This window comes from Lichenostomus cassidix, chromosome 8, assembly GCF_008360975.1.
Source record: "Lichenostomus cassidix isolate B80296 chromosome 8, HeHo_3.0, whole genome shotgun sequence".
Lineage (NCBI taxonomy): Eukaryota > Metazoa > Chordata > Aves > Passeriformes > Meliphagidae > Lichenostomus > Lichenostomus cassidix.
The window spans coordinates 2,158,091-2,184,723 of NC_139489.1; the positions used below are offsets into that span (position 1 = coordinate 2,158,091).

Consider the following 26,633-nt stretch of genomic DNA (forward strand, 5'->3'; position numbering starts at 1 on the left):
CTTATTTTTGTAGGCTGGCATGTATGAAGCAGTTAATGAGGTTTACAAAGTCCTTATTCCTATTCACGAAGCCAACAGAGATGCCAAGAAGTTGTCTACTATTCATGGTAAACTGCAGGAAGCATTCAGCAAGATTGTTCACCAGGTAATGGCTTGAATTTTCAGCTGCAGGGTGATTTGTGAAGAAACTTCAAATGCTCAGTGCAAGGAAAATGAAAAACCTCTCTACTCAGAGTACAGAGGAAATGTCAAATGATGATCCATAGTAAATACAAGGATCATTAACAGGATTTTTTTTCCTCTGGACGTTTAACATGAGAAAACATCACATACCAAGTTTTGCTGTAACTTCAGAACTCTCCAAGAGTTAAAAATTCCATTAAATGTTCTTTTAAACTGTGTCTTGCATGCTGGGAAAAACCACTATATCTTGCCTTTAGCCTGGTAGGTAACATCCAGAAATGCTGGGGGGTTTGTTTGGTTGTTCATGTGGTGGTTAAATAATTGAAGGAACCTTTCTAAACTTGGCTGGTGCAGAACCCACCAGCTCAAGGGCCTGCTGGGCCAGAGGAGGCTGCTTTGGATGCATGATGGCTTAGAACCATTGCAGGGTTATTTCTGGTCATATTTTGACCTTTGAAACTCTTTTTTTTTTTTTTTTTTCGGTTTCTGTGACATGCCCTTTTTACTTTTTTATCACACAGAGTACTGGCTGGGAGGTAGGTAACTCCATCTTAGTTAGCAAAGAACACTAATTGAGTTTCCAGATGACTCACGCCAACGCTTGCCCACATCTGCTAGCTGTGGGTATTTCTGTTGCTGTCTGCTGTTTAAAACAATTCATTAACCAAAGAAATCCCAATAAACCGTGGTTGTAGTAGGAATTTCTTCATAAGCAGCTGTAGGTAGTGCATGGATGCTGACGTGTTCCACTAATGAGGTTCTTTGGTGAATGAGCCACTGTATCATCACTAGTTTGTTTTTATAATTTGTTTATATTTCTCTCCATCAGCATTGACACAGAAAATCATCCTCCATACCATATTTTCACCCCACCCACAGGGGTCGATTTAAGCACCAATGCTCAGAGGTACCAAACACAAACCTGGTTTGCTGCAGGTGCACCTTTGGTCTCAGGGGAAAAACTCCTTCCTTCTGTTCTCCAATCAATTTGTTATGTAGGGGTTTATCTGGCACTAAAAGGGCTCACTTGTGTTCACTGGGGCCAGCTTTGCTGCCTTGGGTTTTGAGGAGGCTGTTTGCAACACACACCACGAGAACCACGCTTTTGGGTTAAAAACCCATTTTTGGGTTAAAAATGGACAAAGCACTTGATTAATCTGCAGGGCCAGTTTGACTCCAGCCCCAGTCCAGTTGGCACAGTGGGTACATGAGCATGGAGAAGTCTCAGAAAGCACTAAAAAGTTCTGTGGATATGATATTATTTGTTTAGGCTTCATCTTTCCAGTTGATCTCTGCTTTCCTATGAATCAGGCAGCTCATTTTGAGCCACCTCCCTCCAGGTTTCCCCCACACATTGACTGAACTGAGGCTGAGACCAAATACCTTTGATGTTGGGGGACATAATTTGGGCTGGTGATGGCTGAATGTCAGTTTTCATTCCAGCCTAGCAAAAAAAAGGGAAATGGAGCAGTTTGTTTTAAACCCTGACACTTCAGGGCTGGCCCTGGAAGTCATTCCCTTGTCCCCATGGAAGGTGCAGGCAGACACAGCACAGAACCTGTCCTAGGTGTGGAAATGATGTAAAAATGTTCAAGCCAATGAGGCCTGTGAGCATCTATTTGATTATTCTGCCCCTAAATCGACCCCTGGAGAGACTCCTGCCATTGGTTATGATTCTAACACCACTTGGTCATGTTTTACTGCATGGTAAAAGACACCGTGGGTTCAGCTCTCGTCTGTCATCGTGCTCCTTCATTGCCACACTTTTTCTGACCTTTGTGCTTTGTAGCTTTCAGGTTTGTTGCATGTTTTGCCCTTTTTTTCCCCCCCTTGTTTTAAATATTTTAATGGATGCTCACCCTTTTTTTTTTTAATTTTAAAATTTATTTGCTGCCGATTTGCTGCTTGTTTGTTTTATGGAATTTCCCTAATTAAATACTTTCTGTTTTCTCCTCTATCGCCCTGGTTGCTGACCCTCCTCCCCACTCTTACTATTGTCTGTTGTGGTAAGTTCCTACTTGTGGAATTTTTTTTCCCTTTCTCTGCCCCTTTTCCCCCCCACCTCCCCTTTTTTTGTTTTTTGTTTTTATTTTACACCGTGGAACCCCCAGTTTCATTTTAGCAAAGAGCTATGCCAACAGCAGCACAAGGAATGTGGTGTTGCCAACTACAAGCATTGCAGTGTCCTGAGAATGACACCAAAGCATTCCTTAAACACACCAGCTGATGGGCTTTGTGTGTTTATTCATTGAATAAATGTGAATTCATTCTGTTTGTTTGCTTTCCAGTTTGGAAAATTAAGAAAAAAAAATCTTTTCATGCTGCACCATGAGAATTTAAAAATGCTTTTTTAAGCTGTGCAGGGGGAGGTTGCCAGTGGATAACAGGGCTCCAGGAGCTGATACTTTCCAAACAAATCAATATTGGAAGACTTGTACTAGTTGGCAACACTGCAAAGGACCTTGGGTTAAAATTGAACAGGAAAATAACAGTGCTGAGTTTGGTAAAGATTGGTTGAATTCTGCATTTTGAAGGAGTTTCTTTTATTCCTACACCCTTCAAGCAGCTGCTGCTGCCTTGGTGAAGCAAGCAGATGATCCCTCTTGCATCTTTTTCAAGATAAATATTTTTTTCCCCCTAAATCTTGTTGGCAAAGCTTTTTGTGTGCGTGCAAGAGATAACCCCAAAACTTTATTCCCAGCAATTTGGAAAGGTATTTACCATGCATAATAACAAATCATGAACCTTCATAAGTCATGGTGGCTGTTACCTGCTCTGCCAGTTGTGTGATGGCTATTCAGTGTTCACCTTCATTCTCTTCTCCTCCCAAAGTCCTATTATTTTGGATAAAATAATAGGAGATACGATGCTTTTAATAATTCCTCCCTCATATCTGCATTTTTAGCTCTTGTCAGAAGCAAGCCCTGGGAGAATTAAGTTATTTGGTCAGTTCTCACTGCTGTGGTTGGGAAGTGGTTTGGTGTTGGCTGAGTTTCAGAGGTCCCAGTACAGATCCAGTACAATCCTCTATCCCTAATGCCAGGCATGGAGCTGAGCTCTGCTGATCCCAGGGGAACTGGCAGCTCTGAATGTCTGTGGGAGGCATGGAGGAGATGTTTCTCCCTAAAGGAGTTTGTTCCCATTCCTTTGTTTCCAGGGATTCTCAGCATGAGTCCCATCAGGGGCTGACAGTGCTCCTCACTGCTGCCTCTTCTCCCTGGGATCTTTCCCTGGGATTTACCTCTCGATTTGCCAGGAAAAGCCAGAGCAGCTGCTCTGTGGGAATGATCTGACTGCAAGAGCTGGGAGCTCCCCTCTCACAGGGACAGGGAATCTCACAGGGCTTCCCTGGGGCTCTGCCACTCCCCAGTGCCCCAAAACTCTTATTTTCTGTATTTAGCAACTGCCAGCAGAACTCAGTGATTTGTGTTGATCAACAGGTAGCATTCTCTTCCTCCCTTGGTGTTTTTACTTGCCTGTAACAAGGTGTCCATGGGACAAAAACTCACTTGTAGGGACCAAACTCTGCAGATGCTTCACACCCTGAAAATCCCTCACCAAGTAGGAAGGAAAAAGCTCATTAATTAGAAATCAGTGTGTCCTCCAGCACCCTGTGCCAGGATTGGGATAGGATCCCACAAACTTGCCCATGGAGCATCCCCAAGCCTTGTGCTGGGTTTGGGGAGCTCTCAAAAAACTCTCAAATGCTCCATGTGGCAGTTCTCCCTGGGTAGACAGGGAGTCATGGAATGGTTTGGGTTGGAAAGGACCTTAAAGAGCATCAGATTCCAACCCCACCTTCCACAGGTGCTTGGGAAGTGCTTTGAGAAAGCAGCCCTGGAATCAGAACCTTCTGTGACAGTGAGGTGGAAGCTGGAAATGCTGGGCATTGAGGGATTTTAGTTTGGATAATGTTATCCAAAACTGAGGTTTTGGAAAGGTAGGGATGAGGAAAAAAGGATTCAGTGGCTCAATCCTGCAGAGATCCAGAGGGATGGGCACTGGACAAGGACAGGGAAATGGGAGAATCCTCTAAAACAGAATAGCTTTGTTCACAGCCTGGGAGCTGCTGCTGCATCCTGTGGTGTGGTGAAACCCCTGGCAGTGGGGCTGGATAATCCTCTCTGGAGAAAGATTCCCAGAGGGACAGGCTAGAGCAGGGAGCCTGGGCACAGCCAGCTGCTGCTTTTTTGGGCTCAGGGCTGCTGCTCACCCCAGGTGCCTTCAGGAGGGCAGAGCTCAACTCTGAAGTGGAAATTTTTGGACCTCAGGCACTTCCAGTGAGATGCTCCAGAGTTTCCTCCAGCCAGGAGAAGGCAGTGGCTTGCCATGCCAGAGCTTTTTGCAGTCTGGAGTTTGCCTGAAGGGTTTTTTTTATTTTAGTTTATTTATCCTCTTTGCCTTCCATAGATCATGTTCACCATCACCACAAGAGATCAGTTTTGCCATAGCAAAATACTAAAATAAAACCTGGCAGCCAGGACACCTGTAAAGGGCTGTTTGAAGCCAAAATCTAACCCAGCTCAGGGACACTGAGTGTCCCAAACTGCATCACACTCTGTCACGAGAGTAAAGGTGAACATTTTGGAGTTTCTTGCTGAAAGGCATCCCTGGTTTGTGCATGCAGTTCTTTAACAAAAGCAAAGGTGTGTTTAATTTTTACAGCATTTTTCTTCTTTCTCTCTCTCTCTCTTAATCAGATTTTCTTCGTTGCCTTTCCAGCAAAAAATCTTTCTTGTTTCTCTCCTTTTGTTGCGTTTCGGGGCCAAATTCACCACTGGCTCCCCTGGAAGCAGGTATTGGCACAGGATTGCATCTGCTTTCACCAGGAGTGACTTTGGCCCTGGCTCCTAGACAGTTCTAGAGAGTGTAACACCTCCCAGCTGAAATGCTGGTTAGAAAGCACTTGTGTGTGTGTGAGTGAGCTGGACATTGACTTGGGCCCAACCCTGCAATCCCTGGAGGGTGGATTTGGGGGGAATTGATGCTGGGTGGTTCCAGGGGTGTCTGTGGGCAGAGTTCCCCCTGCAGGGTCTCTGCACAGAGCCTGAAATGATGATTCCAACAAAGGGATTTGCCTCTCTGAGACACCTGATGCTTCTTAAACTGGAATATTTCAGGGTTAGATGGGATGTTGGGAAGGAATTGTTCCCTGTGAGCGTGGGGAGACCCTGGGATGAATTTCCCAGAGAAGCTGCAGCTGCCCCTGGATCCCTGGAAATGTCCAAGGCCAGGCTGGACAGGGCTTGGAGCAGCCTGGGACAGTGGAAGGTGTCCCTGCCATGGCAGGATGACGCTGGGTGATCCTTAAGGTCCCTCCCAACCCAAACCATTCCATAATTCCATGATGACACCTCCAGGCTCCTCCTGGGCTGGGAGAAGTCATTGCAGGGTTGGGCTAATGGTCCTAACTGATCCATATAATTCCATGTTAGTTTATAATTCCATTGTGGTGTTTGCTGCTAAATGCATCCATGCTGAGTTCCAGGTGTGTTTTTTTCCTTTCCCTTCTTTCTTTCTAATTTTTTTCCCTTGTTTTTTAATTTCTTTTCATTTTGCATAAATTCAGGAGCCTGCCTGCAGCCATGCTTGGGGGAGTGCATGTCTCCACCCTGAAATAACCTCTTGTTTCTCCATCCCTAGGATGGGAAGAGGATGTTTGGCACCTATTTCCGAGTTGGTTTTTATGGCACTAAGTTTGGAGACCTGGATGAGCAAGAGTTTGTTTACAAGGAACCTGCAATAACCAAGCTGGCTGAAATCTCCCATCGGCTGGAGGTGAGAGGATTGAATTGGCACTTTAATTGGTTCCCATCAGTTGTGTCAGAGGAACAGCCCCTTGGAAAAGCAGTTTGGAGTGTCCCAGAGCTGGGGTTGGTGTCCCCTGTCCTCCTGCTGGTGCCACCTCTGCAGGAGGAGAGGAATTCCCTGAGCAGGGAGAGTTTCTCCCTGAGAATTTGTGGTGTTTCCAGTGTTTTTTCCTCCAGTAGGATCTTCCCAATGCACAGACTGAGTCTTTGTTAGTCTCTTCTTTATCTTCTGGTTTTCTCCAAAATGTCCTTGTGGCCCATAAATTCTGCACTCCAGATGTCCAACCTCAACAATCCATCTCTCTCTTTGTTCATTGAATCATAGCAGAGTTGGTGTACCAAAACTTAAAGCTTCATTAATTTTCCCAGGCTGTGCTCCTACAAAAGTAGGTCATGACAATTTTGCTAAATGCTGGCTAAGAGTGATTTAGGAATAATACACTATTTATAATTAGTATAGATAGAGGTTATGCTTAAAGCAAATTAATTGAAAAGTTAATTAAAACCATTAACTAAAATGATTTAAAAGTTCTATCATTTCCAGCACCAGTGAGATGCTGAACTGACCCATTTTAGTTGCTCACAGACACAAAACAAACCCAACTGCCTTGTTCAGAACCAGGCACTGTTGGAAGGCTCTCCTGCTTTCCAGGGCTTGTTTGGTCCCATTGCCCCTGGAATGTGACTGTTGGAATTCTCCTGCTTTCAGCAGATCACATTCTGTCAAAGGCATGTGGAGCTTCACCTCCCCTGAACGTGCCTTTGTCCCCCAACCCCCATCAGGGCTGCAGTTGATGTTTGCTTTCAATTCCTTTTTTCCTAATTGTAGGGATTTTATGGAGAAAGGTTTGGGGAAGATGTGCTGGAAGTGATCAAGGACTCAAACCCTGTGGACAAATGTAAACTTGATCCCAACAAGGTAAGGGCTCAAGTGCAGGTTTAGAAATAAAACTGGTCCTGAATGGGGGAAAATGTAGTGGAACAAATTCTCCCCAAATTTCACCATGTGGGCAACAAAATCCATGCACTGAGCATCTCGTGGCTGCTTGGGATGAGAGTTTGGGAAAATAATTCCAGCAAAGGGATGCAGAATGAGCCATTCCCTTCCCTGCCCTGGTGGTGAAAGGACAGAGGCCTGGGCTGTGTTGGCCTTTCTCTGCTGGGGACAAGGAAGGAGGGACAGTGCCATTCCCTGACACTTTTGTCACCTTTGTGCCACGTCCTTGAAGCACAGCAGAAAGAGCAGGAACATGGCTGGGAAACAGCACTGTGGCTCAGGGCAGGGCAGGATCTGCAAGGCAGGGTTTAGATTGGATATGGGGGAGAAATTCTTGGTTGTGAGGTGGGCAGGCTCTGGCACAGGGTGCCCAGAGAAACTGTGGCTGCCCCTGGATCCCTGGCAGTGTCCAAGGCCAGGTTGGATGCCTGGGATAGTGCAAGGTGTCCCTGCCCATGGCAGGGCATGGAATGGGATGGTCCTTAAGGTCTTTACCACACAAACCATTCCATGATTCCATGGTGTGAAGCGCAGGAAAGGGGAAGGACAGCTTGCTGTGCTTTACCCACCCACAAACGGAGTTCACACCGCGCTCCCCCCGGCACGAGCAGGATTTTGAAAGGCAAAACCCAGCTCTTGTTTTCCCCGTGGTGCCTTTGAGCTGCCATTCCCTGCTGTCCCTGCAGGCCTACATCCAGATCACCTACGTGGAGCCCTACTTCGACACGTACGAGATGAAGGACAGGATCACCTACTTCGACAAGAACTACAACCTGCGGCGCTTCATGTACTGCACGCCCTTCACACTGGACGGCCGCGCCCACGGCGACCTGCACGAGCAGTTCAAGCGCAAGACCATCCTCACCACCTCCCACGCCTTCCCCTACATCAAAACCAGGATCAACGTCATCCACAAGGAGGAGGTGAGGCTGGGGCTGCCTGGGAAGTGGTGCTGGGAAGAGATGCAGGAGGCTCCTTCAGCTCGAGTTCCATCATGCATTAGGAGCTTAGGGGTTTCTAGAAACTTCTCCCTGGTTCTGCTCAACTTAAACGTAGCCCAGACTGATTTAGGGATGCATCTGCCCCGCCACCTCCACACCTGGTGCTTGCAGCAGCCCTTGGAGAGCTCTGCAGGCTGGGTTGGATTGGTCTTGGAACAGCCTGGTCTAGGGAAGGTGTCCTACCTTGGATGGGATGAGCTTTAAGGTCCCTTCCAACCCAGCCATTCCAGGATTCTGTGAGAATGGAAGTTGTGTTATTTTTCCAGGGGTGGGCAGGGTCAGGTGTGGTCACTGTGAATGATGTTCAAGGCCTGGCAGTGTAACTGCAGTGACCCAAAGGGACATGAGAGCCACTTGGAGAAATCTTAGACAGCTCTTGAGTGCCCAGAAAAACATTCAAACCCAAACCTTTTCTGATGTCACCGAACCAAGATGATGCATTGTGAAGTCCTGTCAGTCCTGTTGCTGTCCCCCCCCTCTTTGTGGTGCCACTCTGCTGTGAGCTGGGTGTTCTGAAGCTCTGTGCCTGCTTGCCAAGCTCAGCCGTAACCAAAATCCTGTCCTTGCTCCTTGCTTAGATCATTTTGACTCCCATCGAAGTCGCCATCGAGGACATGCAGAAGAAAACACAGGAATTGGCTTTTGCCACCCACCAAGACCCTGCAGACCCCAAGATGCTGCAGATGGTGCTGCAGGGATCAGTAGGTACCACAGTGAATCAGGTGAGGATCACAGCTGGACTCTGGGATTGCACAGCCTTGGGTCTTGTTTCTCAATCCCTTGGAATTGTTTCCCTGTTCAGTCTGTGGGATGTGTTTAGGGTCACTGGTAGGTCTAGGCCAGCTGTCCTCAGTGATTTTGCTGTTTGACTAAGAGTCCTGAAAATGTGGAAAGTGGCTGGGAAGAAGCATCCCTCCCTCAGTTACTGCTCCTTCTTGGCACTTGCAGCTGTTTCTGCCTGCTCCTCTACCCTAAAAGTTTCATTGCTTTCCCTGTGTTAGCCAGGCTCTGCAGGATTGTGCCCTGCTGTGGGTTGGAACAAAATAGAAAGCAATGGAGAAAAACTGAGTGAAGCACAGAGCACAAGCTGGAAAAAAAAAATCAGCTGGAGTTCTGAGTGCTGGGTAGAGTTTGCAGAGCTGGCAAACACTCCCTGGCTTCCATCTGCATTGTTTAAACTTTGCCTTAGTTGTGAGTTGAGCAAACTTTGTCAGGAGTCCTTATAAAGGAAAACAAATGGAGAATCTGTGCAGTTTCTCACACTGTTTTCCAAAAGCAGAGTTTTAAATAAAACAAAGCAAGGCCTAAAAGAGACTCAGTTGTCAGTGAGGTTGGTGATTTACACCAGATTTCCCAGCTGCAGCTCTTCAGGATTCTTTGTGTAAGGAAATGTGTTTTGTGGATGTTTTCTATGTGGCTGAACTTTCTCCAGTGATTGGATATGACAGACAGTTCCCAGAAACTCACTTTTCCCCTTCTTCTCCTAAAGGGACCATTAGAAGTTGCACAAGTGTTCTTGTCTGAAATCCCCAACGATCCAAAGCTCTTCAGACACCACAACAAACTGCGGCTCTGTTTCAAGGACTTCACAAAAAGGTATGGAAAAGGTCCCTGATGGACTGGCCAGGAGATGAAATTTCCTTGTAAAGTGAATTTCTCCAAGTGGGTTGGAGGGATGCTGGCAAAATTCCCTGGAGAAATGTGCTGGCTGCTCTATTTTCCTCGAGTCAGGCAAACTGCAGGCTCAGTCCAGCATCTTCTACAAGCACCAAGAAATAATAAAAAAAAACCACCAAAAAAATTGAAGTAAAAATGTTCTAAGCAAATAGATCCAGTGGCAGCATAGTTTTCCCCTATGAAATAAGTGGCTTTGCTGATACAGTTGTTTTCACACCCTTCATTTAAATTATGTCTTTGCAAGCTGAAGAGTTCCTGATGAACATCCCAGGCTGCTATTTATTAATCTTTCCTGATTATATCCATCTTTAAATCCACTGGGATTGCCAGTTGCTCTGTGGAGATGGGCTTTTCATTTCTCTTCAGTGAGGATAAACATAACTAGAGAGTAAATGACGATAAAAAAGGAGTTTTCACTCTGGAAGTGAAATGGAAATGGGAGATGTGACACCCTGGACTCCAGGTGGTTCAGCTGAGCCTTTATTACCCAAAGACAAGATAAAGGATATTCCCTGTGATCCCAGAGGGGCAGAATGGATGTTTGGAAGGTAGGAAAGGGATCTTTGTGTGCAGCCAGGGCTCACAGGTTTGTTTCCCAGGTGTGAGGATGCCCTGAGGAAGAACAAGAGCCTGATCGGGCCAGACCAGAAGGAATACCAGCGAGAGTTGGAGCGAAACTACCACCGGCTGAAGGAGGCTCTGCAGCCCCTGATCAACAGGAAGATCCCTCAGCTCTACAAGGCAGTGCTGCCTGTCACGTGCCACAGGTGCATATTTGGGGTTCCTCTTGGGGCACACAGAAGGAGGGTGTGGAGCTGGGGGGTCTGAACTGCCCAGGATCCTGTGGATTGTTTGCAATCCTGGCTGAGCTCATCCCTTTTCCCTTCTGTCCTCCTGAGAGCACATTCCCTTCCCAGCAGCTGTGGTAGGTGGTGTTTGCAGTGTTCCTGTTGTTCCTCAGCTGTGACAGTTGGTTTTTTTCTTTTTTTCCATCCTTCATCCCATTCTTTTTAGATGCAAAACCACCCTCAGCGTGGCAGGACTTTGGTTTATTCCCAGTGAAAATGGGATCAGGCACTCCAGGGGGGAAAAATAGTTGGTGGAAGACTGGGAAGTTGGAAGCTGGGCTTTTTGTTTACTGTGAGACAGCACATAAAACCCCAGTGGGAATCACAGTATCACAGAAGGGTTTGGGTTGGAAAGAACTTCAACATCATCCATTCCCACTGGGCAGGGACACCTTTCACCAGAGCAGGTTGCTCCAGCCTGGTCTTGAAAAATTCCAGGGATGGGGAGTCCAAAACCTCCCTGGTTGGGTCCTGTGTGAGCAGGGAATTTTGGCACTTTGCAGCCAGGCTGTGGCTCCCAGAACAGGGCCAGGAGTGGTTTCCAGCAGAAATCCTCCTGGGATTTCTGGGAGCTCTCCCCAGGTCGTGCAGTGTCCCAGCTGTTCCCTGGCAAATTCTCCTGGCTGGGATGGTGGGAATAGGAGTGCTTCCCTCCCCACCCAGCCAGGAACATTGCAAGTGCTTTTGGTGTGGTAATATTATCTAATCTTCCTGTGCAGGGAGCCTAATGCAGGTATGACAAAATATCCTGAAAATCACAGAATATCCTGAGCTGGAAGGGCCCACAAGGATCATCGAGTCCAACTCCAAGTGTTCCTGGCAAACTCCATTTTAGGGATGTGTTTGAAAGATTTAAACAAGATTTCAGTTGTGCAGGTGGTTTGTGCTGCTTCTCTGTGTACACAGGAATTAAACTTTCTGTCAGTTTTCTGGGCAGTTGGATGATCCCAGATAAAAACCCAAACCCAATTCATTGGAAAAGCAACGAGTTAATGCCAGTGGACTTAATTTTTGTAGTAACCAGCTCTAGGAAATACTGGAAATCAATTCAGAGTCATTCATCTGGTGAGGCTTCTTATTTCACCGTGGAAAATCTGAGCTCATCATTGTATTTTCTCTCCCTCAGAGACTCCTTCAGCAGGATGAGCCTTCGCAAAATGGAAATCTAAACGAGTTAAAAACCAAAATAAAAAAAAAAAAAAAGCACTTAAAAAATTAAGGTTTTGAAAAGAAAAAGAGCCTTGTTATCAGCGCTGGGAATCAAAGAAGTTTTATTGTGAAATAAAACTTGGACTTCATCCTGGACATCCCACACACCTCTTCCTCCATCAAAGTGTTCAGTGGCCAAAAAATCATTCTGAATTGTCAAATGTAGACTTCTCAATGTTTGAAAAAAGAAAAAAAAAATCATGGCAGTGCTATCCAGAGTATTGGTGATGAGCTGTAAACTTACCTGTTTTTTAAGGCATTTTTATGACTCAAAGGTACACTAAACGCATTTACCTTTATTTATAGCATTACCTAATGTTAAATTTATTTACTTTTAGTTCCTATATTTAATTTATATTAGGACCATACGCAAATGCATTTTTGGAAGTTTTTAATGTAGTGATGATGATGATGATGGTTATTTTGATGGTACTATTAAATATGTGAATGTTTACACTTTAATTCCCTGTGCGTTGGACTTCAGAGCTCAGCGTCCTTGGGGAAAAGGTTCAGAGCAAGGTAAGTCATGGTAACACTTCTTAACCAAGTGGTGATTGTTTCTTATCCTTCTTTTGCTGCAAAAAAAAAATTACAGAATTCTATCTGTAGCCAGCAGAAGGCTGGGTGGAGGAACATCCTTGTACCTCTTTAGCTCCTTCAAGAGGTGAAGTTTCAGCTTCACTTCTTTTTTTTTTTTTTGTGTTTGTGGTCATCTTCACCAGCTGGGAAATCCCAGCATCTCCTCATCCCTTGGAATTAGCAGTTAGTCCATGAAACTCAACTGGTTTTGTGTCCCTTTTTTAATTCAAAGGCTGTTTTCATAGGGAAAAAGAACCTAAAATGGTACCACAATTTAAAATGGCATACAGAAAGCATTCTTTGCATTGCTGTTTATGTGAAGAAAAATGTGTTTTAAAGCAGGTATTTTGGGGTCTAACAGCACTTTGAGGAAACAGCAGATTTGGAGCTGAGCCCACTCCTCCTAATCTAGTCCTTGATATTTTTCCTCTCTGTGGTGAACAAAGTCTCTTGGAAGAGATGGTTTGTGATTAAACACAAACTTATTCTCTCTCCATAAATACCTGAATATGCATAGAAGTACAGATATACACACAAAACCTGAATTTGATTAATACACTCTTTTTATATATATAAAAATGGAAGAAAAAAGGGTTTATACATGAAGTGCCCCCCTTCTGCAGCAGCACTGAGGGTTTAGGGTGGGCAGAGTCTTTTTTTTTTCCTTCCTGATATTTATTTTAGGTTATTGGAAACTTTCCTCATGCTCTGTTATCCCACCAGCTCCACAGTGGTGGTATTTTGTGTGCCAGGTTCTGCCCATTTCCCTGGAACAGAATAATCCTGAATTTTGTGCTGTGAGATAGAACATGGGAACACCTGCATGGAGTTTCCTGCTTAAAGAAAAACTCCAACGTTTTTATGGATATTCAAAAGCTTCTTGCAAAGCCCAGGGCTGTTGACAAAGCCTTGGAAGTACTGCAAGAGTCAGGGAATCTCATAATGGAAAATTTTAAGGAAGGAGGGAATGGCTTTGGAAGAGAGTTACAGGAAGAGGCAATAAAAATATTTACACAGTGAAAAATGGAAACAAGTCCCAGTAGCTGTGAAATGATGAAACTTTAATTTACAGCAGTCCTGCTCCAGGAGTTAAAAGCAACAAGTTCAGGGGGTGGCAAGTGGTGCTTGAGTGAATCCCCAAAAATCCATCCCAAATCCCTCTCCCTGTGCCACAGGAAGGGTTTTCATTCTGCACCTTCCAGCTGAGGCTGTTTTCTGTTCAGCTGCTACAAGGAATCTCCTCCCAAGCTGTACTGGGATGATGGAAGGCAGCTGGGTCTTCCTTACATCCTATTTTGGTGACTATGATGGTGTTTTGTTTCCTTGGAACATTCCTGACCCTGCAGTTGAGTGAAAAAGATAAAAGTCTTGCGGCAGGTGTGGAAAAATAAACTTTCATTTGCAGGCTGAAATTCAGCAAACCCTAAAAAAATTGCATTCTCTAATGGGATTGGGCTGCCCTTGCAAGGTAAGATTACTGATGTTTTTGTAATGTAGCTATTTCTTGGTTTGGACTCTGAAATTATTTATTATTATGGTGCAATGCTTTGGAAAAGGGACAAAAGTGTATTTTGTCATTCCAGATTTTTTATGCTGCGAAATCAAGGCCTGTACAACCATCAGAGGTCAAACCTGACATGGAAAATACACTAAAAGATATTTTTCGTGACTTACCTCAGTGTTCATACAACATTATAATAAAAGAGAGCAAAAACTAAGTATTGCAGAATTAACTAGGCAGAGGTTTTTAGGGCTTTTCTTGTAAATAAATTAGTTTGTAGTGGAAAAAGGTTAGATGGACGCAGGGCATTCTCACAGCCTGCAGCAACACTTCTTGTCATTCCATCCATCCTGTGACAGACGTGAACAATTCCTGTTTTGTGTCATATTGATTAAGATTTTAATTATCAGTTTATAGGAGGCACTTTCAATTGTCTGACAGTTTGGGATTTTCATCTCTTAGTATTTAGGACGAATGTTTTTGGTTTTGCAATGTTTCTCCTGGTCTTCACAGCTGTAGTCAAAAAATGCCTTCAAGTTCAGAGATGCTGTACAAGAAGCAGCTAAACCCACAGAATGTTATTTTGAAAGCACCTTAAATCTTCAGTTTCTTTAAGATAATTTCCCAACCGTTTTGGAACTGCTCCCAAACCCCTTTCCCCTTCTGCTTTCCCCTCTCCAAACACAACAGGCTGATCTGGTTGTCTCAGATGCGTATCATAACTTTTTTTATTTCGTATATACATTCTTAACAAAGCATCAAAGCCAAATTCTCTCCTTTTTCCCCATGTTTCAGTGAGCTCCAGGTACAAATTAAGTGTTAGAAGGTCACCACTAAGTTCCCAACCCCCCCAAAAACAGATATGCAGATTAGAGGGCTTCACTCTTCAAAGTACAAAATTATTTTAATTACACTACACTCTGGCCCTGTTTTGAAGTATTAATCACACCTATTTACACTTTGCCTGTTAACACCTATGCACCAAGATGCAAGTTAGACCAAACACTTCCATGAAGTTCAGTTCTCTCCAATGCACTGCACAAGGTTCCAAGATCCTTTTCTCCTTGTGCTGCAAGGAGCAGGAAAGAATTGGAGCAGGAGAATAAACCACGTCAATTACCCAAAGACTAAATATGAGGTGTTACTTCCCAAGTTACAAAAATACACAACTTCTGATGAAATTTGCTAGTTAATATACATTTACTCCAGGGCATGAATACAAATAACTTTTATTTTAAAAAACGAAAAAAAAAAAGGGGGAAAAAAAAGGAAAAAAAATAAAAACTAATAATACAATAGGCATGTCTGAGACCTACAGCTGCATTAAAACCACTACTGGGTGCTGTAGGCATCGTTTAGGATCTATACAAACTGGTATTTCTAAAAGGTCATAGCACTATTCTCCAGCAAAAAAGTTATGGTGTGAGTCAAGTCCTATGTCATGTTTTGTTAATTCAAGTTGAGCCACTTTACACCGAGGAAAAAAAAGACCAGAAACATGAAGAATCAGTAGCTTCAAAAAACAAACAGCCGTTTCTTCCAGGTAGTTTGGATGCAAATCGGACCGAGAGGTGTATGCAAATCCTGAATATTTACAGTCCAAGTACAGTATCACTCTACAATTTTCTTATAAAACAGTAGGTAAGGAGTCGATGTCGATGACGATGTTGGAGAAAGAGAATTCAGAAAGTCCTTTTCCTCTGTGACCTTCACTTCGGAATCATCGAAGAGCAGCCACTTGCCCTCGTACTCCTTGAGGCTCTGGAGCACGTAGAGAGCTTTGTTTTCCAGTCCGTTGGCCGCCAGCCCCGGGGCGTCCCCCTGCTCCGCCTGCTGCTCCGCGCTCCCGCTGGGCTCGGAGCTCCGCGGCTCGGGAGCCACGCTGAGGATCTTCTCAGGGTTGGGCTGTTTGCTGGCGTACAGATCACAGTCAGCCTTGCTCTTCTGCCCCCCGAGAAGTCCAACAGCCTCCACATTCTTCTTGCTGAGGACCTTCCCCGGCGGCACGGAGCCGTTGAGCCTGAAGGAGACCTCTCCATCATCGTAGTCCTCGGCCACGGCCCGCGCCTCCTCCTCGCTGAGCGGCTCCGGCTTGAGCGCGGCGTAGCCCGGCTCGGGGAGGAAGTTGCCCCTGTCCAGCTCCAGGCTCTGCAGGTCTGTGATCTTCACCGAGGCGGTGTAGTGGCCGCTGCTGATGGTGATGCCGCTGTGCATGACCACGGCAAAGAGGCCGTAGGTGTCGTTGGTGGGCCGCGTGCTCCACTCCTCCAGGGACAGCCGCAGAGGGGTCAGCAGCGGCGTGTTGATCTTGGAGAGACCCCCGTAGCAGTCAAACCTGCCGAGGGACACACGGGTTACACACAGCTTACACTGTGCCACAGCAGCTCACAAAAACCACTGGAGGTGGATCCACATCCTTCTCCTCAAACTGGTGGGAATTGCTCCCTGATCCCCTGGATCAGCAGCAGCATCCCAGGCACCCCTGGGCAGGAAAGGTAGTTTTAAATCTTACTTACAGCCCAGAAATTCTTAAGTGTTAACTATTTAAGAGATTCCCTTTTTCTAAAGTATCAGCTAAAGGTAATTTTTTAAATAGTGATGATAAAAGTTCAGCTGATTGTTAGGATTCCTGCTTCTCTCTCTGCACAAACATCCCCTTTTCTCTTTTACCATCATGTTGAAAAACAAACCAAAAAGCTCTTCACCAGCCAAGGCTGAACCAAACAGGGTTGGGGTTTTTTTCTTCCTCCGCCTGAAAGAGTCATTTACTAAATAAAGGATTACTTATTTTACTTTCAAGTAGCTTTAATGTCACTCAGAGAATGTGACTAATTTTCCTCAGCTCCCCTCAGTGCACTGTAGGAGTGGGTGCTCACCTGGGATTCTTCACTGTCCTATGGAATTCCATTTTTTCAAACAATTCTCTAACTGATTTACTTTGGAAAAGCCTCTAGGATTCCATAAATATTCAGTATTTTGTTCATAGCACACAAATTTACCAGGAGAAAAAGTCCTTTCATTACAAGGATTTTCTACAGAGTTTGAAAAGAAAGTCAGTGTTGGGATTTCATTATTGTGCATCAGCCTCCTGGAGTGATTCTGATCTTGATGACTTACACATTGCATCAGCCCAAATTAATTAACCCCTTTATTTAACAAAAGGTTGTGATGGCCTAATAAATTCCAGGGATGACTCAGTCTTACTCAACTGTGAGGGTGTTGCAGGGAAAAATACAGAATACAGAGAAGCCCTGTAAAACTGAGGTTCCAAAGAGCTCACTGCTCTTATCCTAGGAAAAAATAACTTTAATCCAAGGCAGTGTAGCTATGGCATAGCTGCACTAACAGATTAATGTTTTCCTGGATTTAATTTTGATTCTGCTTCACTCCTGTTCAGAGCCATAAACCTTGAGACACAGAAATAAAAACATTGACACACACAGGCAGATCCTCAGTGGCTCCAGTGAAACCTCACTTCAGACCTCTCTTACAGTACACATTGAACTCCACCAAAAGGGACACAGAAAAGCATAGAATCAGAAAGAACAGAACTTATATCTTCTGAAAATCTCTATTGTTAGCAGCCAGAAATAGAGATATTCAGAAGAGAGTCAAGAAACACAAAATTAGTAGCTGATGCTCTGGATTAGAAATCCAGTTCCACTCAAGCACACTGGGACAATCATATTCACAGAAAACAGGAAAAAAACAAGCTCTACCTTTCTTCTCAATGACATCCAGCATCAGAAAGATTTGGAGAGGAGGAAATAAGAGAGGAAATCTTTTCCTATTAGCTTTTTGTTCTTCTTAATGATAATCTGAAGACAGAAAAATTGCATGCCAAGTACTCTGCCTGCTCTGACTGATGCACTTCAAACATAGCAAACCTCATTTCTGCAGCCACATCTTTGGAGACCATAAATTAGAGACATTTTTACCCAGTGTACTGAATTTCACATGACAAAAAGCTGATTTTCTCACAAATTGTTAAATTTCTAGAGTGGAAACACTTAATTACATGTTACCAGTTACAAATTCCTTCTAAATAGCTCGACAGCCTGCTCACACATGGCCTGGCATTTTTCCCCACACACACACACTTGCCAAAGAGAATTACTCCTCCCCAGGCAAGGAGTTTTTCACACTGGCTGCTTTATTTTCAAACAAAACACTTTGCAAAGCAGCATCTAGAAAAGATGAATAAAATCCCTATTAACTGCAAATATTTACATTACTCTTCATTTCTCATTTATTTACAACTCAGTCACCAGAGAACTCTCTAGAGCACAACTGAGCAGATTTCCAAATTTTTGTGGGAGCTAAAAGTTGTCTGAAATTCTTGTCTTAAAAAATTTAAGGCTAGCAGAAGAATTTAAAGAAGAGTTAGAAGAGTTTAAAGTAGGAGAATTTAAAGCTAGTAGTAGAGAAATATTGTGGAGATCAATGAAAAGACAATTTTGTATGTTATGATCCTGGAGTTGTATGGAAAGACATTGCAGAGACAGAGGGAATTTACTTTCTACTTTGTCAGAAACCTGGATATTCCTGTGCAGTACTGTAGGGATGGATTTGTCTTTGCTTCCTCACATCCCAAAGAAAATCCCTAAATTTTTAAGTATGAAAAAGAGGATAAAGAACATTCTCACAACTTCTTTCAAAACATAAGGATTGCTGCTACGATTATAACATCAAACTGATTGCTCAGTAGTTGAATATCAATGATGCTGATATTGTATTTTTAAAGTAATTGATCCATTTTTCAGTGTATCAACTCTTTAAAATGTTTTTCTCCTGATTTTTGTCCCCCACGAATTTTAGTATTCACGTTCAGGTAGAAACCAAAGTATTTTTTAAGGAATTGGTAAATTTTGGGGTAATGAGTGTTGGCTCTTTAAAGTGTGTATCTCCTGATTTTTTTTTCCCCCACTCACATTCATTTTTTTTAGTACTCACATTCAGACAGAGACAAGCTCAGACCATGAAATGCAGATTTGTTGTCATTACTTGTTCTTGTAAAACACTTAAAGCTGCCTCTGAACTCACAGGGACAGGTGATATTTAAAGCAAATTAAGTTTTAAGAGACACCAGCATATCAGGCTGGTGTCAGCTAAAACATTTTTGTTAAGGAGTCTCCTAAAAGTCCAATTTTCTGGAGGTAATTTCTGCCACTACCTGTAAGAACACAAAGCCTTCATGGAATTTGAGGCTGCATCCCAGCCATTTAAGTGAATTCCAATATCTTGGAAAAATTACAAAGCATTTCCAGCTCTTGAGGTAAGATTTCCCTTGCTCCAGGACCCTGTTTTTTAAGTCAGGCAATGCATACTCACTCCAAGCCACTGGCAGCAAAGCACTTCAAGTGAATTGTGATCACTTCGGGCATTTTATCGAACAAAAGGCTGCGTTCTGCTTCCGTGTAGTGGTGGCAGTTCTCACAGAAATACTTGTCCTCTCCCACAATCCTCTCCACTGAGGCAAACTGGGAAATTGCCCATTTCAGAGTCTTCATTTCTGTTTTTGGCTCTGGAGAAACTGGAAAAGAGAATTGCCGCATTCACAGATCTGCCAATATTTACATTGCCAGTGCATCCCGCCAGAAGAGCAACAAGACAAAATATGTCAACTCCAGACCACTGCAAACCCACAACACTGCAGAGAACACTCAGTATGTGTGAAATGTGTGATGTATTTCAAGCTTTGGAGCATTTCAGGAAGGGATGAAAGCGTCACTTAAAGGATATTATTACTCAAAATTAGAATTTTTCCTAAGCTTCTTTCAGATCTCACAATCTTTGTTACCATGTCTGAAAATTGAGAGCTTGTGTGAGTCCAGAATTTCACTTATTAAGGCAAAACCCTGAAATAACCAGAAAGTTCCCTTGCACTTCTTGCATTTTGCCTCCCCTGCCACCCTCACACTGCTGACAGGATCACCCACTGTCGGCAGCACTTCACATATGAACATCACCCCACACATTTTTCCTCTGAATCCTTCAGCAAAATGGGGAGTAAAAGCAGGAAAAGCTGCTCCAAATTAAGTCAATGGCAACTAAATTAATTCCCTTAAAATTTTGAATTTCAAAATGTGTTTTTGCCACGCTTACTTTTGAAAACAGCCAAGAACTACACGGAGATCAATGAAATTTGTGAAAGAGACTACAGGACTAATATTTACAAACATAATACAAATGTTATTCAGGTAACAACAATGTAAAATACTAATACTTTTTTTTAGAATGCTTAAGAAAAAAGTTGGATTCTTGTTTCTTTTATTTAAGAGCAAATGTAAATATTTCTTATCGAGGAAGAAAGAGAAAACCAAATTCAAAGAAAATATCTACTCATAAGTAGGGAAACAGGTATGTAAGTGAAGGATTGTAGGTAGTCCTTGCTGTGTGTTAAGATCTGGAAGAATTTGAATATTATCTGGATCTGTCAACGTTATCAGCACTGTGTTTCCAAAGTCTAAAGTTAATCGGGGCAGGAGATAACAGCTTCTAATTTTAGCCACCACAAACAGTAGCCATATTTCTTCATAATTACAGCATTGTCCCTCCCTAGGGCTGGCTGAGGCAGAACACACCTCACAACCCTTCTGGGGGTAATTACTTACTTTCAGAACTCTCCTCAGTTTTAGAAAGTTCATCTTCTTGCACTGGGACGCTGATGTCCTGAAAATCTTCCCTCCTTTCCGTGAAACACTCGCACTCCAAGCACCTTGTTCTCAGCACTAACTGGCCCTGGAAGAGTTTCTCCACCAGCTCGAAGACAGCCAGCTCTGTACCTGGAGAAAGGACATGGCACATCATCCCTGAGCAAAGGGATTTATTCCAGAGACACTTCAGAACCTGCTTATCCTTGGAAAATCACTGTTACAGCCATGGCCTTTTAGGGATCTCAGATAGGAATTAAAAAGCAGAACAAATCATGTGTAGTTCTCACAGTATCTTCTATCTATGAGTAAATAAGGACCCTCTGTCTCTTGGCCCTCAAACTTTAATTTCTGTTCCAAGATTGGCTCTTGTTTTATACTTGAAGTGTGACAGTGTCACATTCTGTAGTTACTTGTTTCTCAGCAATGCACTGAGTCCTTAGCATGGACCACTGGCCTCCTCAAGGAGCATCACACTGTGGGTTTGCCTGGTTTCTATTTATTCTTAGTTGTCTCCTCCTTTCTAAATTTATTAACCAGTTTTGGTCAAATCTGCAGAAGAAATACAGAACTCAAATGAGTCTTCATTCCTTCAATTTTTTTATAAAAATTGGTGGGTGGAAAGTTCCAAATTAGTAAGTACTGATTCAAACTGAAGCCCTTCCCTCAGCAGGTCTCTTGTTTCATTGACATAAACAAAATCCAGACCAGCCAGCCAATTAGCATTTCTAATAGGTATCTATTAGATCTAAATAGATTAGATATTTAATACATCCTAGTTCTTGGGAGGTTAGGAATTAATTACTCCTTCCTAGTTCTTGGGAAGGCTGGGAATATGGGAAGACTAAGGAAGTGGGAGGGAAAAAAGAGGATATTGTTTTTAAGGCCATAGCCAGTGGGGTTTGATCTGTTTGCTCCTGACAGAAATATCCCTTTATATATCTTGGATCCACTTGCTCTTTCTGTGGATGACAAAAAGTAGTGGTAATACAAACCTAGTAATATTTTGCCTTTTTTTATACATATTGTACAATGAGTACAGATCTTAGAGAAATGCCTCGAGATCTAAGCCAAACAGGTCAAATTCTAAAAGAAAGAATTACAAACACATATAAAAATAAATTCCCTTTCCTAAAAATCGTCTTCAATTCCTGAAAAATCTAATTTTGTGTTTAGAGCTCTGCAGGCTGTGCAGTCTGAAGGCTGACTTCCCACGCATTGTACTTTCTTAATCCTACTAATTTTAAGCCCATCCACTTGTGCACCAACCTTCCTTTTTTGGTTCTTTTTCAGTTCCTTTTCCATGATGGCTTTCCACAGGAGACGCCGGTTCGCGATATTCTTCTTTACTGTCACCATTTTCACACTTGACAGCTGATTCTTCAAGCTCACAGTCATATTCTTTCCCTGGGTCTTTGGATCCCAAGTTTGTAGTTAACTTTCCTAGACTATAAAATTTGGACAGAATACTGGGCTGTTTGCAGGAAGATTTTAACCAGTTTAACCTAAGCCGCGATTTTTTCTGCGTGGGCTTCGCGCTCTCGCTCTCCCCCGAACACTTGGCAATGGCATCCGTTTGGCTTTCCAACTTTTCTCCCGTGGCTTTCCTCTTGGACCTGGTTTGTCTTTGATTTTCTTCTGCTGCAATTTGCTCTTTTGATACTTTGGATTTTTTCTTGGCGTTGCCGCCCTCGGCGTCGCTTTTCCTTTTCCCGTTTCCCCTGAGCAGCTTCTCCTCAGCCGCATCTCCGCCGTGGCTACCCAGGGAAGGATCCTCCTCCTCAGCAGGGCTGGCAGAGCCGTTGCTCTCTGAGTTTTGGTTGGGTTTTTCCTCTGGTTTAGCTGCAGGCTCTTCCACAGGCAGTTTGTTCAGCTCTTCCTTCTTCAGCAGCTGGCAGGTTTCCTGGATGTTTCCCAGGATACACTGCAGCACTTCCTGGGCATCGTGCTGGAGGTATCCTTCGTACATGGGGTTCAGCTCTCTGTGCAAAGGAAAGGAGCAGAGCAATCAGGGTTTGTTATCCTTTGAGATTGAAATTAGGGATTTAGAAGTCATGGATGATGCTCTCCAGGCTTAGAGAGGAGTCCTCTCTGTCACAGAGATGTGAAGGTTCAGCCAGAAGGATTTAAACACACTCAGTAGTGTTGGAGTTTCTCAGCTCCAAGAGGATCCTTCCATCCCTGGAAATGTCCAAGGCCAGGCTGGACAGGGCTTGGAGCAACCTGGGACAGTGGAAGGTGTCCTGCCCATGGCAGGGAGTGGAACTGGATGAACTTTAAGGTCCCTTCCAGCCCAAGCCACTCTCTAATTCAATAACACTTCTGTATCTAAGGCCAAGCGCTGTTTTAAACCCGCTTCTCCATTATAGTCTTACAAAATTCAAATTTATTTTCAAATTTCCAACATCATAGAAATAAGCACAAAAATCTTACTTCCAATAAGGCCACCCCAATTTAAGGCCATCTACCTTCCACCAGCCTCTAAAGGTGTGCAGTGTAACGACCTGGAAACGTCAGGACAAAATTCTGTCAGCATTTCAGGGGATTTGTACCTGAGGGTGTTCAGCAGCCTCCGGGGCTGAGTGGCCAATTCATCCGTGTATTTTTCTGGGTTTAGGAGAAAACTGGCTTGAAGCTGCTCAACTGACAGGATCAAGGAGTGCAAACTGCAGATGAGTTCGTAACTTGCTAGGGGATCTTCTTTACAACTTCCCTGCAATAACAATGTAAAAATAATATAAACACTTGCAGCAGTTTCATCTGTCACAAGTTAACCTTTTTGCTCTCCTGTCTTCCCTTGGTTTTCTATATTTGACTGAATTTTTTGTCAGCTATGAGAAGCAGGTGGGTTTCAGACAGCATTTCAGTTTTTTTCAAGTAGAAAACAAACATAAAAGGCCCAATTAGCCATTATTTTAAAATCTCAAACCATCCTTGCCCAAACTCAAATTTCCATCCACTCCAAGCACTGTATCATAATTATCTTAATGCCAGAAGCATGGTCAGGTATCTTCCTCAAATTTCCAGTGTTATACTTTAAAACTTGTGCTAAAGTTCAAAACAATTCAAATGCATTTTTACCTCAAGTAACACGGTAAAAACAATGCTAAAAAACTTCCTGAGAACAGAAATCAGTTAAATTTTCACTGCATTCAGGGCAGCCTCACTTGCAAAGCTACAAGTAAAGAACATGTAGAGATTTGTTACCTTTTCTGCCTTTTGCTCTCCTTCATCCTTTAGAGATTCTCTCTTCTTTGAAATTATGTTATATAAATGTTTTACTCCAGTTTTAAAACCAGGACAAAAATATAATACCTGAAAGCGACAGTTGAAAACAGGAGAATAACTCAAGTAAGAACTTATTCCACACATAAATGCACATTTATAATCCACACAGCTCTCTACCTCCCCAGGCTGTGCACAGCACACAAAGATCCAGGATTTTTCACAGCAGGGAGGAGCCCTGAGTATGGAAACTGAAGAATTACCCAATCAGGACAACCACAGTGCACACATTTCCTGCAGCAGCATCTTTTTTCCTCCCTGTAATTAGATGCCCTTTATACTGCACCCAGAATAACCTGATTTCACCCACTTGTGCTCAACCAAAATCTCCCTTTTTCAGCCCCCCTGGGTGTTGCCTCACCTGCAGGACACTGTTCAGGTAGCAAGTGTTGCCCAGGTTGTTCAAGCCAACAAAAGGCAACATGTTGTCTTTTTTCTCACAGCCCACAAGGGAGGGAGGCTGTGCTGCAGGAACCACCTGGTCACTGTGGAACAGAGGAACAGGGTAAGAGAGAAAGCTCTGCAAAACCACTCCTTCATCCCTGCCCACCTCAGAGCCACCCTGCAGCATTCAGCACTGAGAAATGCAGATCAAAATCGTGTCAAAGTGTGTCTGAGGGTGTGGGGATTCACTCTGGGCACTCAAGCACAGACTCCTCACCTCCAACTCCTCAGCAACCCACCCAAAACCACACAGGTTTCCAAGCAGGAGGCAAATCTACTTTAAGTTCCAACACACAAAATACCAGGAGAATGATTTAAGGGATCAAAAATTTCACATTTAAATACTTTTCTACGTTCTTTGTTCATTCCTAAGGCAGAAAAATGTGCCTAGAACAGATTTTCTACCACTGTCCCCTGCTCCAGTCACATCACTTCATTTGTGGATGCAAAGCAAAAGCATAAAACAAAAAAAAAAAAACAAAAAAAATTTAAAAAAACAATGAACCTGACACACTAAACACTCATTATCATTATTATTAATCACTGATAGAAGTGATAAATACACTGTACTGACATAACAGAATCGAATTTTAAAGTCTTAACGATTTTGAATGGACCACAATTTTCTTTTTCCCCCTTAAATCCCCTCATCAGCAATGAAATGAGTCGATAGATTTGCTCAGGGCCTGAAAAGCACCAATGAATGACAGCCAACCCCACAATCAATCTCTTCCCTTGCAGCACAAACAACTTTTCCAATCTAGCATCTCTTCATTAAAGCTCACCTTGCAGAAAATTAAATTTTAACATAAGTAATAACATAAATAGTTCGGTGACACGATAACGACTTATAATAACTTGAAACAAAGCAACTTTTTCAAGTGATCCCAAAGTTTGTGCCAACTAAAGATGCCCAGTGGGATCTCAGAAGTTACTCCCTCAGAAGAGTTATTAAAAACTGGTTATATTGATTAATTAGTTCTGAAAAAGTAACTTCATCACGGGATCCCAAAGTTTGTGCCAACCGAGCATCCCCAGCGAGGCAAAGTCGCTTCCTTAAAACAGAAATCGGTTCTAATGACTACAATTCGTTTGTTCGGTTAAGTCGCCTGGACGGTTAACCCAACGTTAAGCTCACGTTAATTGACTTCCAGCGCACGTTAATTGAATTGAGCGCGTGTCGCGGCACGCTATCTCTGCAAGAACACGAAAGCGAAAGGAGTGCGGGATGGAGCAGCACGAGACAGACACAACATCGCCACAGAAACTTCTCCCGCGCGGCACTCACATCTCGGCGCCTCGGAACTCCGCGCCCTTCTGCTCATTTTCCTGCGCCTCGGTGAAATCCAGCGCTCGCTTCGCCTCCTTCTTCTGAAAGAGCTTCAGCGACAGCCTGTTCTTCTTGGAGGGGCTGGCCCTGGCGCTGTCGCCGGGCAGGACGCCGGGCATGGTTCCTGCGGGGCGCGGCCGGGGCGCTCACACCTGGCGCGCACACACACACACACGCGCACACCAGGCGCCATTTACTCCCCGAGGGGGCCGAGCGCGGACCCGCCGCCCCCCGCCCCGGGCTCGGGCCGCCCCCCCGCGCCCCCCGCATGTTCCCCGCGGCCGGCGGGGCCCGAGGCCGCGGTGCGGCCGCTCCCCCTCACTCACCGCTACATCCCGGCCCCGCTCCCGCTCGCCGTTGCCATGGAGACCGCGGGAACACCGTCAGCGAACTTGGCGCGTTTTTTTCCGCGCGCCGACGAGGACCCCCCCGCCCCGCACGCGCCCCGCCTCGCGCCGCGACCTCTCCGCCCCGCCGCCGGCCGACCCGCGCGAACGCCGGAAAACCGAGCGCGCCGCCGAGGGACGCCGGCGGTGAAAAACCGCGCCGAGAGACAGCGGGGAGTCTGCCGGGAGCCGGCGGCGATATCGACGGCGGCTGGGCGCCGGCGCGAGGCCGTCAGCTGTCCCGCGAGGCCACCGCCGCATCAGGCAGCGCGGAGGGCAGCCCGCCGTGGGTCCTGCCTCAGCGCGCGCGGGCGCTGGTAACGGCCCGGCCAAAGGGCTCGGGTTCGGGCTGTACCATTGAGCGGGGAGAACCCTTCGCCCCCCCGCCGGCGGGAGGTGGATCGGTCCCGCTGTGGTCACGCCCCCATTTCTGCTCAACCAATGAGAGGCGGCGGCTCCGCCCCCCGCCCCGCTCCCCTCAGGGCTCGGCCGCAGTGCTCAGAGCAGCTCCGCGGCGCTTCCCGCGCTTTTCCCCTCCACACGCGGCATTCCAGCCGCAATTCCCAGCCCATCCCGGCCAAAGGCCTTACCAGCACAGCCGAGGAGAGGGCAGGAAATACTGAGGCTGTTCAGGCTGCGAAACTGCTGGTTTAGGGATCACCACGCTGAAATAAAGGTGGGATGTGGGATTGTATAGATTCCTGCATTCTGCTCTTTAAACTGGCCCCTC

General features: G+C 44.7%; 2 protein-coding genes across 20 annotated transcripts in view; one reads left to right on the forward strand and one right to left on the reverse strand.

The window, feature by feature from the left end:
* Positions 1-12,187, forward strand: part of DOCK7 (dedicator of cytokinesis 7) — a 90,549-nt gene extending 78,362 nt beyond the window's left edge. For 6 of the 16 annotated variants that reach the window (XM_085067426.1, XM_085067429.1, XM_085067433.1 and 3 more), the window contains 9 exons: positions 14-145; positions 705-719; positions 5,827-5,961; positions 6,823-6,912; positions 7,677-7,913; positions 8,570-8,713; positions 9,481-9,587; positions 10,268-10,435; positions 11,643-12,187. In XM_085067426.1, the coding sequence (XP_084923552.1) occupies positions 14-145; positions 705-719; positions 5,827-5,961; positions 6,823-6,912; positions 7,677-7,913; positions 8,570-8,713; positions 9,481-9,587; positions 10,268-10,435; positions 11,643-11,685 (1,071 nt within the window). In that variant the 3' untranslated portion in view covers positions 11,686-12,187. Of the gene's footprint in view, positions 1-13; positions 146-704; positions 720-2,194; positions 4,830-4,905; positions 5,053-5,826; positions 5,962-6,822; positions 6,913-7,676; positions 7,914-8,569; positions 8,714-9,480; positions 9,588-10,267; positions 10,436-11,642 lie in introns of those variants that run through there. The other 10 variants (XM_085067427.1, XM_085067431.1, XM_085067438.1 and 7 more) reach the window with 5 other exon arrangements.
* Positions 12,188-14,502: 2,315 nt separating this feature from the next.
* On the reverse strand, positions 14,503-26,002 carry USP1 (ubiquitin specific peptidase 1). 4 transcript variants are annotated; one of them, XM_085067445.1, is made up of 9 exons: positions 25,844-26,002; positions 25,476-25,641; positions 24,105-24,228; positions 23,666-23,773; positions 23,011-23,171; positions 21,728-22,440; positions 20,420-20,590; positions 19,137-19,338; positions 14,503-16,140 (listed from the first exon to the last, which is right to left on the reverse strand). In XM_085067445.1, exons 2-9 carry the CDS (start codon positions 25,634-25,636, stop codon positions 15,417-15,419), a joined length of 2,364 nt encoding a protein of 787 aa, XP_084923571.1. In that variant the 5' UTR covers positions 25,637-25,641; positions 25,844-26,002; the 3' UTR covers positions 14,503-15,416. The 4 variants fall into 4 exon arrangements, with proteins under 4 accessions (XP_084923571.1, XP_084923570.1, XP_084923574.1 ...); XM_085067444.1 differs by having other exon boundaries at positions 25,476-25,669; positions 25,844-26,001; XM_085067448.1 differs by lacking the exon at positions 25,476-25,641 and having other exon boundaries at positions 25,844-25,963.
* Positions 26,003-26,633: the final 631 nt, after the last annotated feature.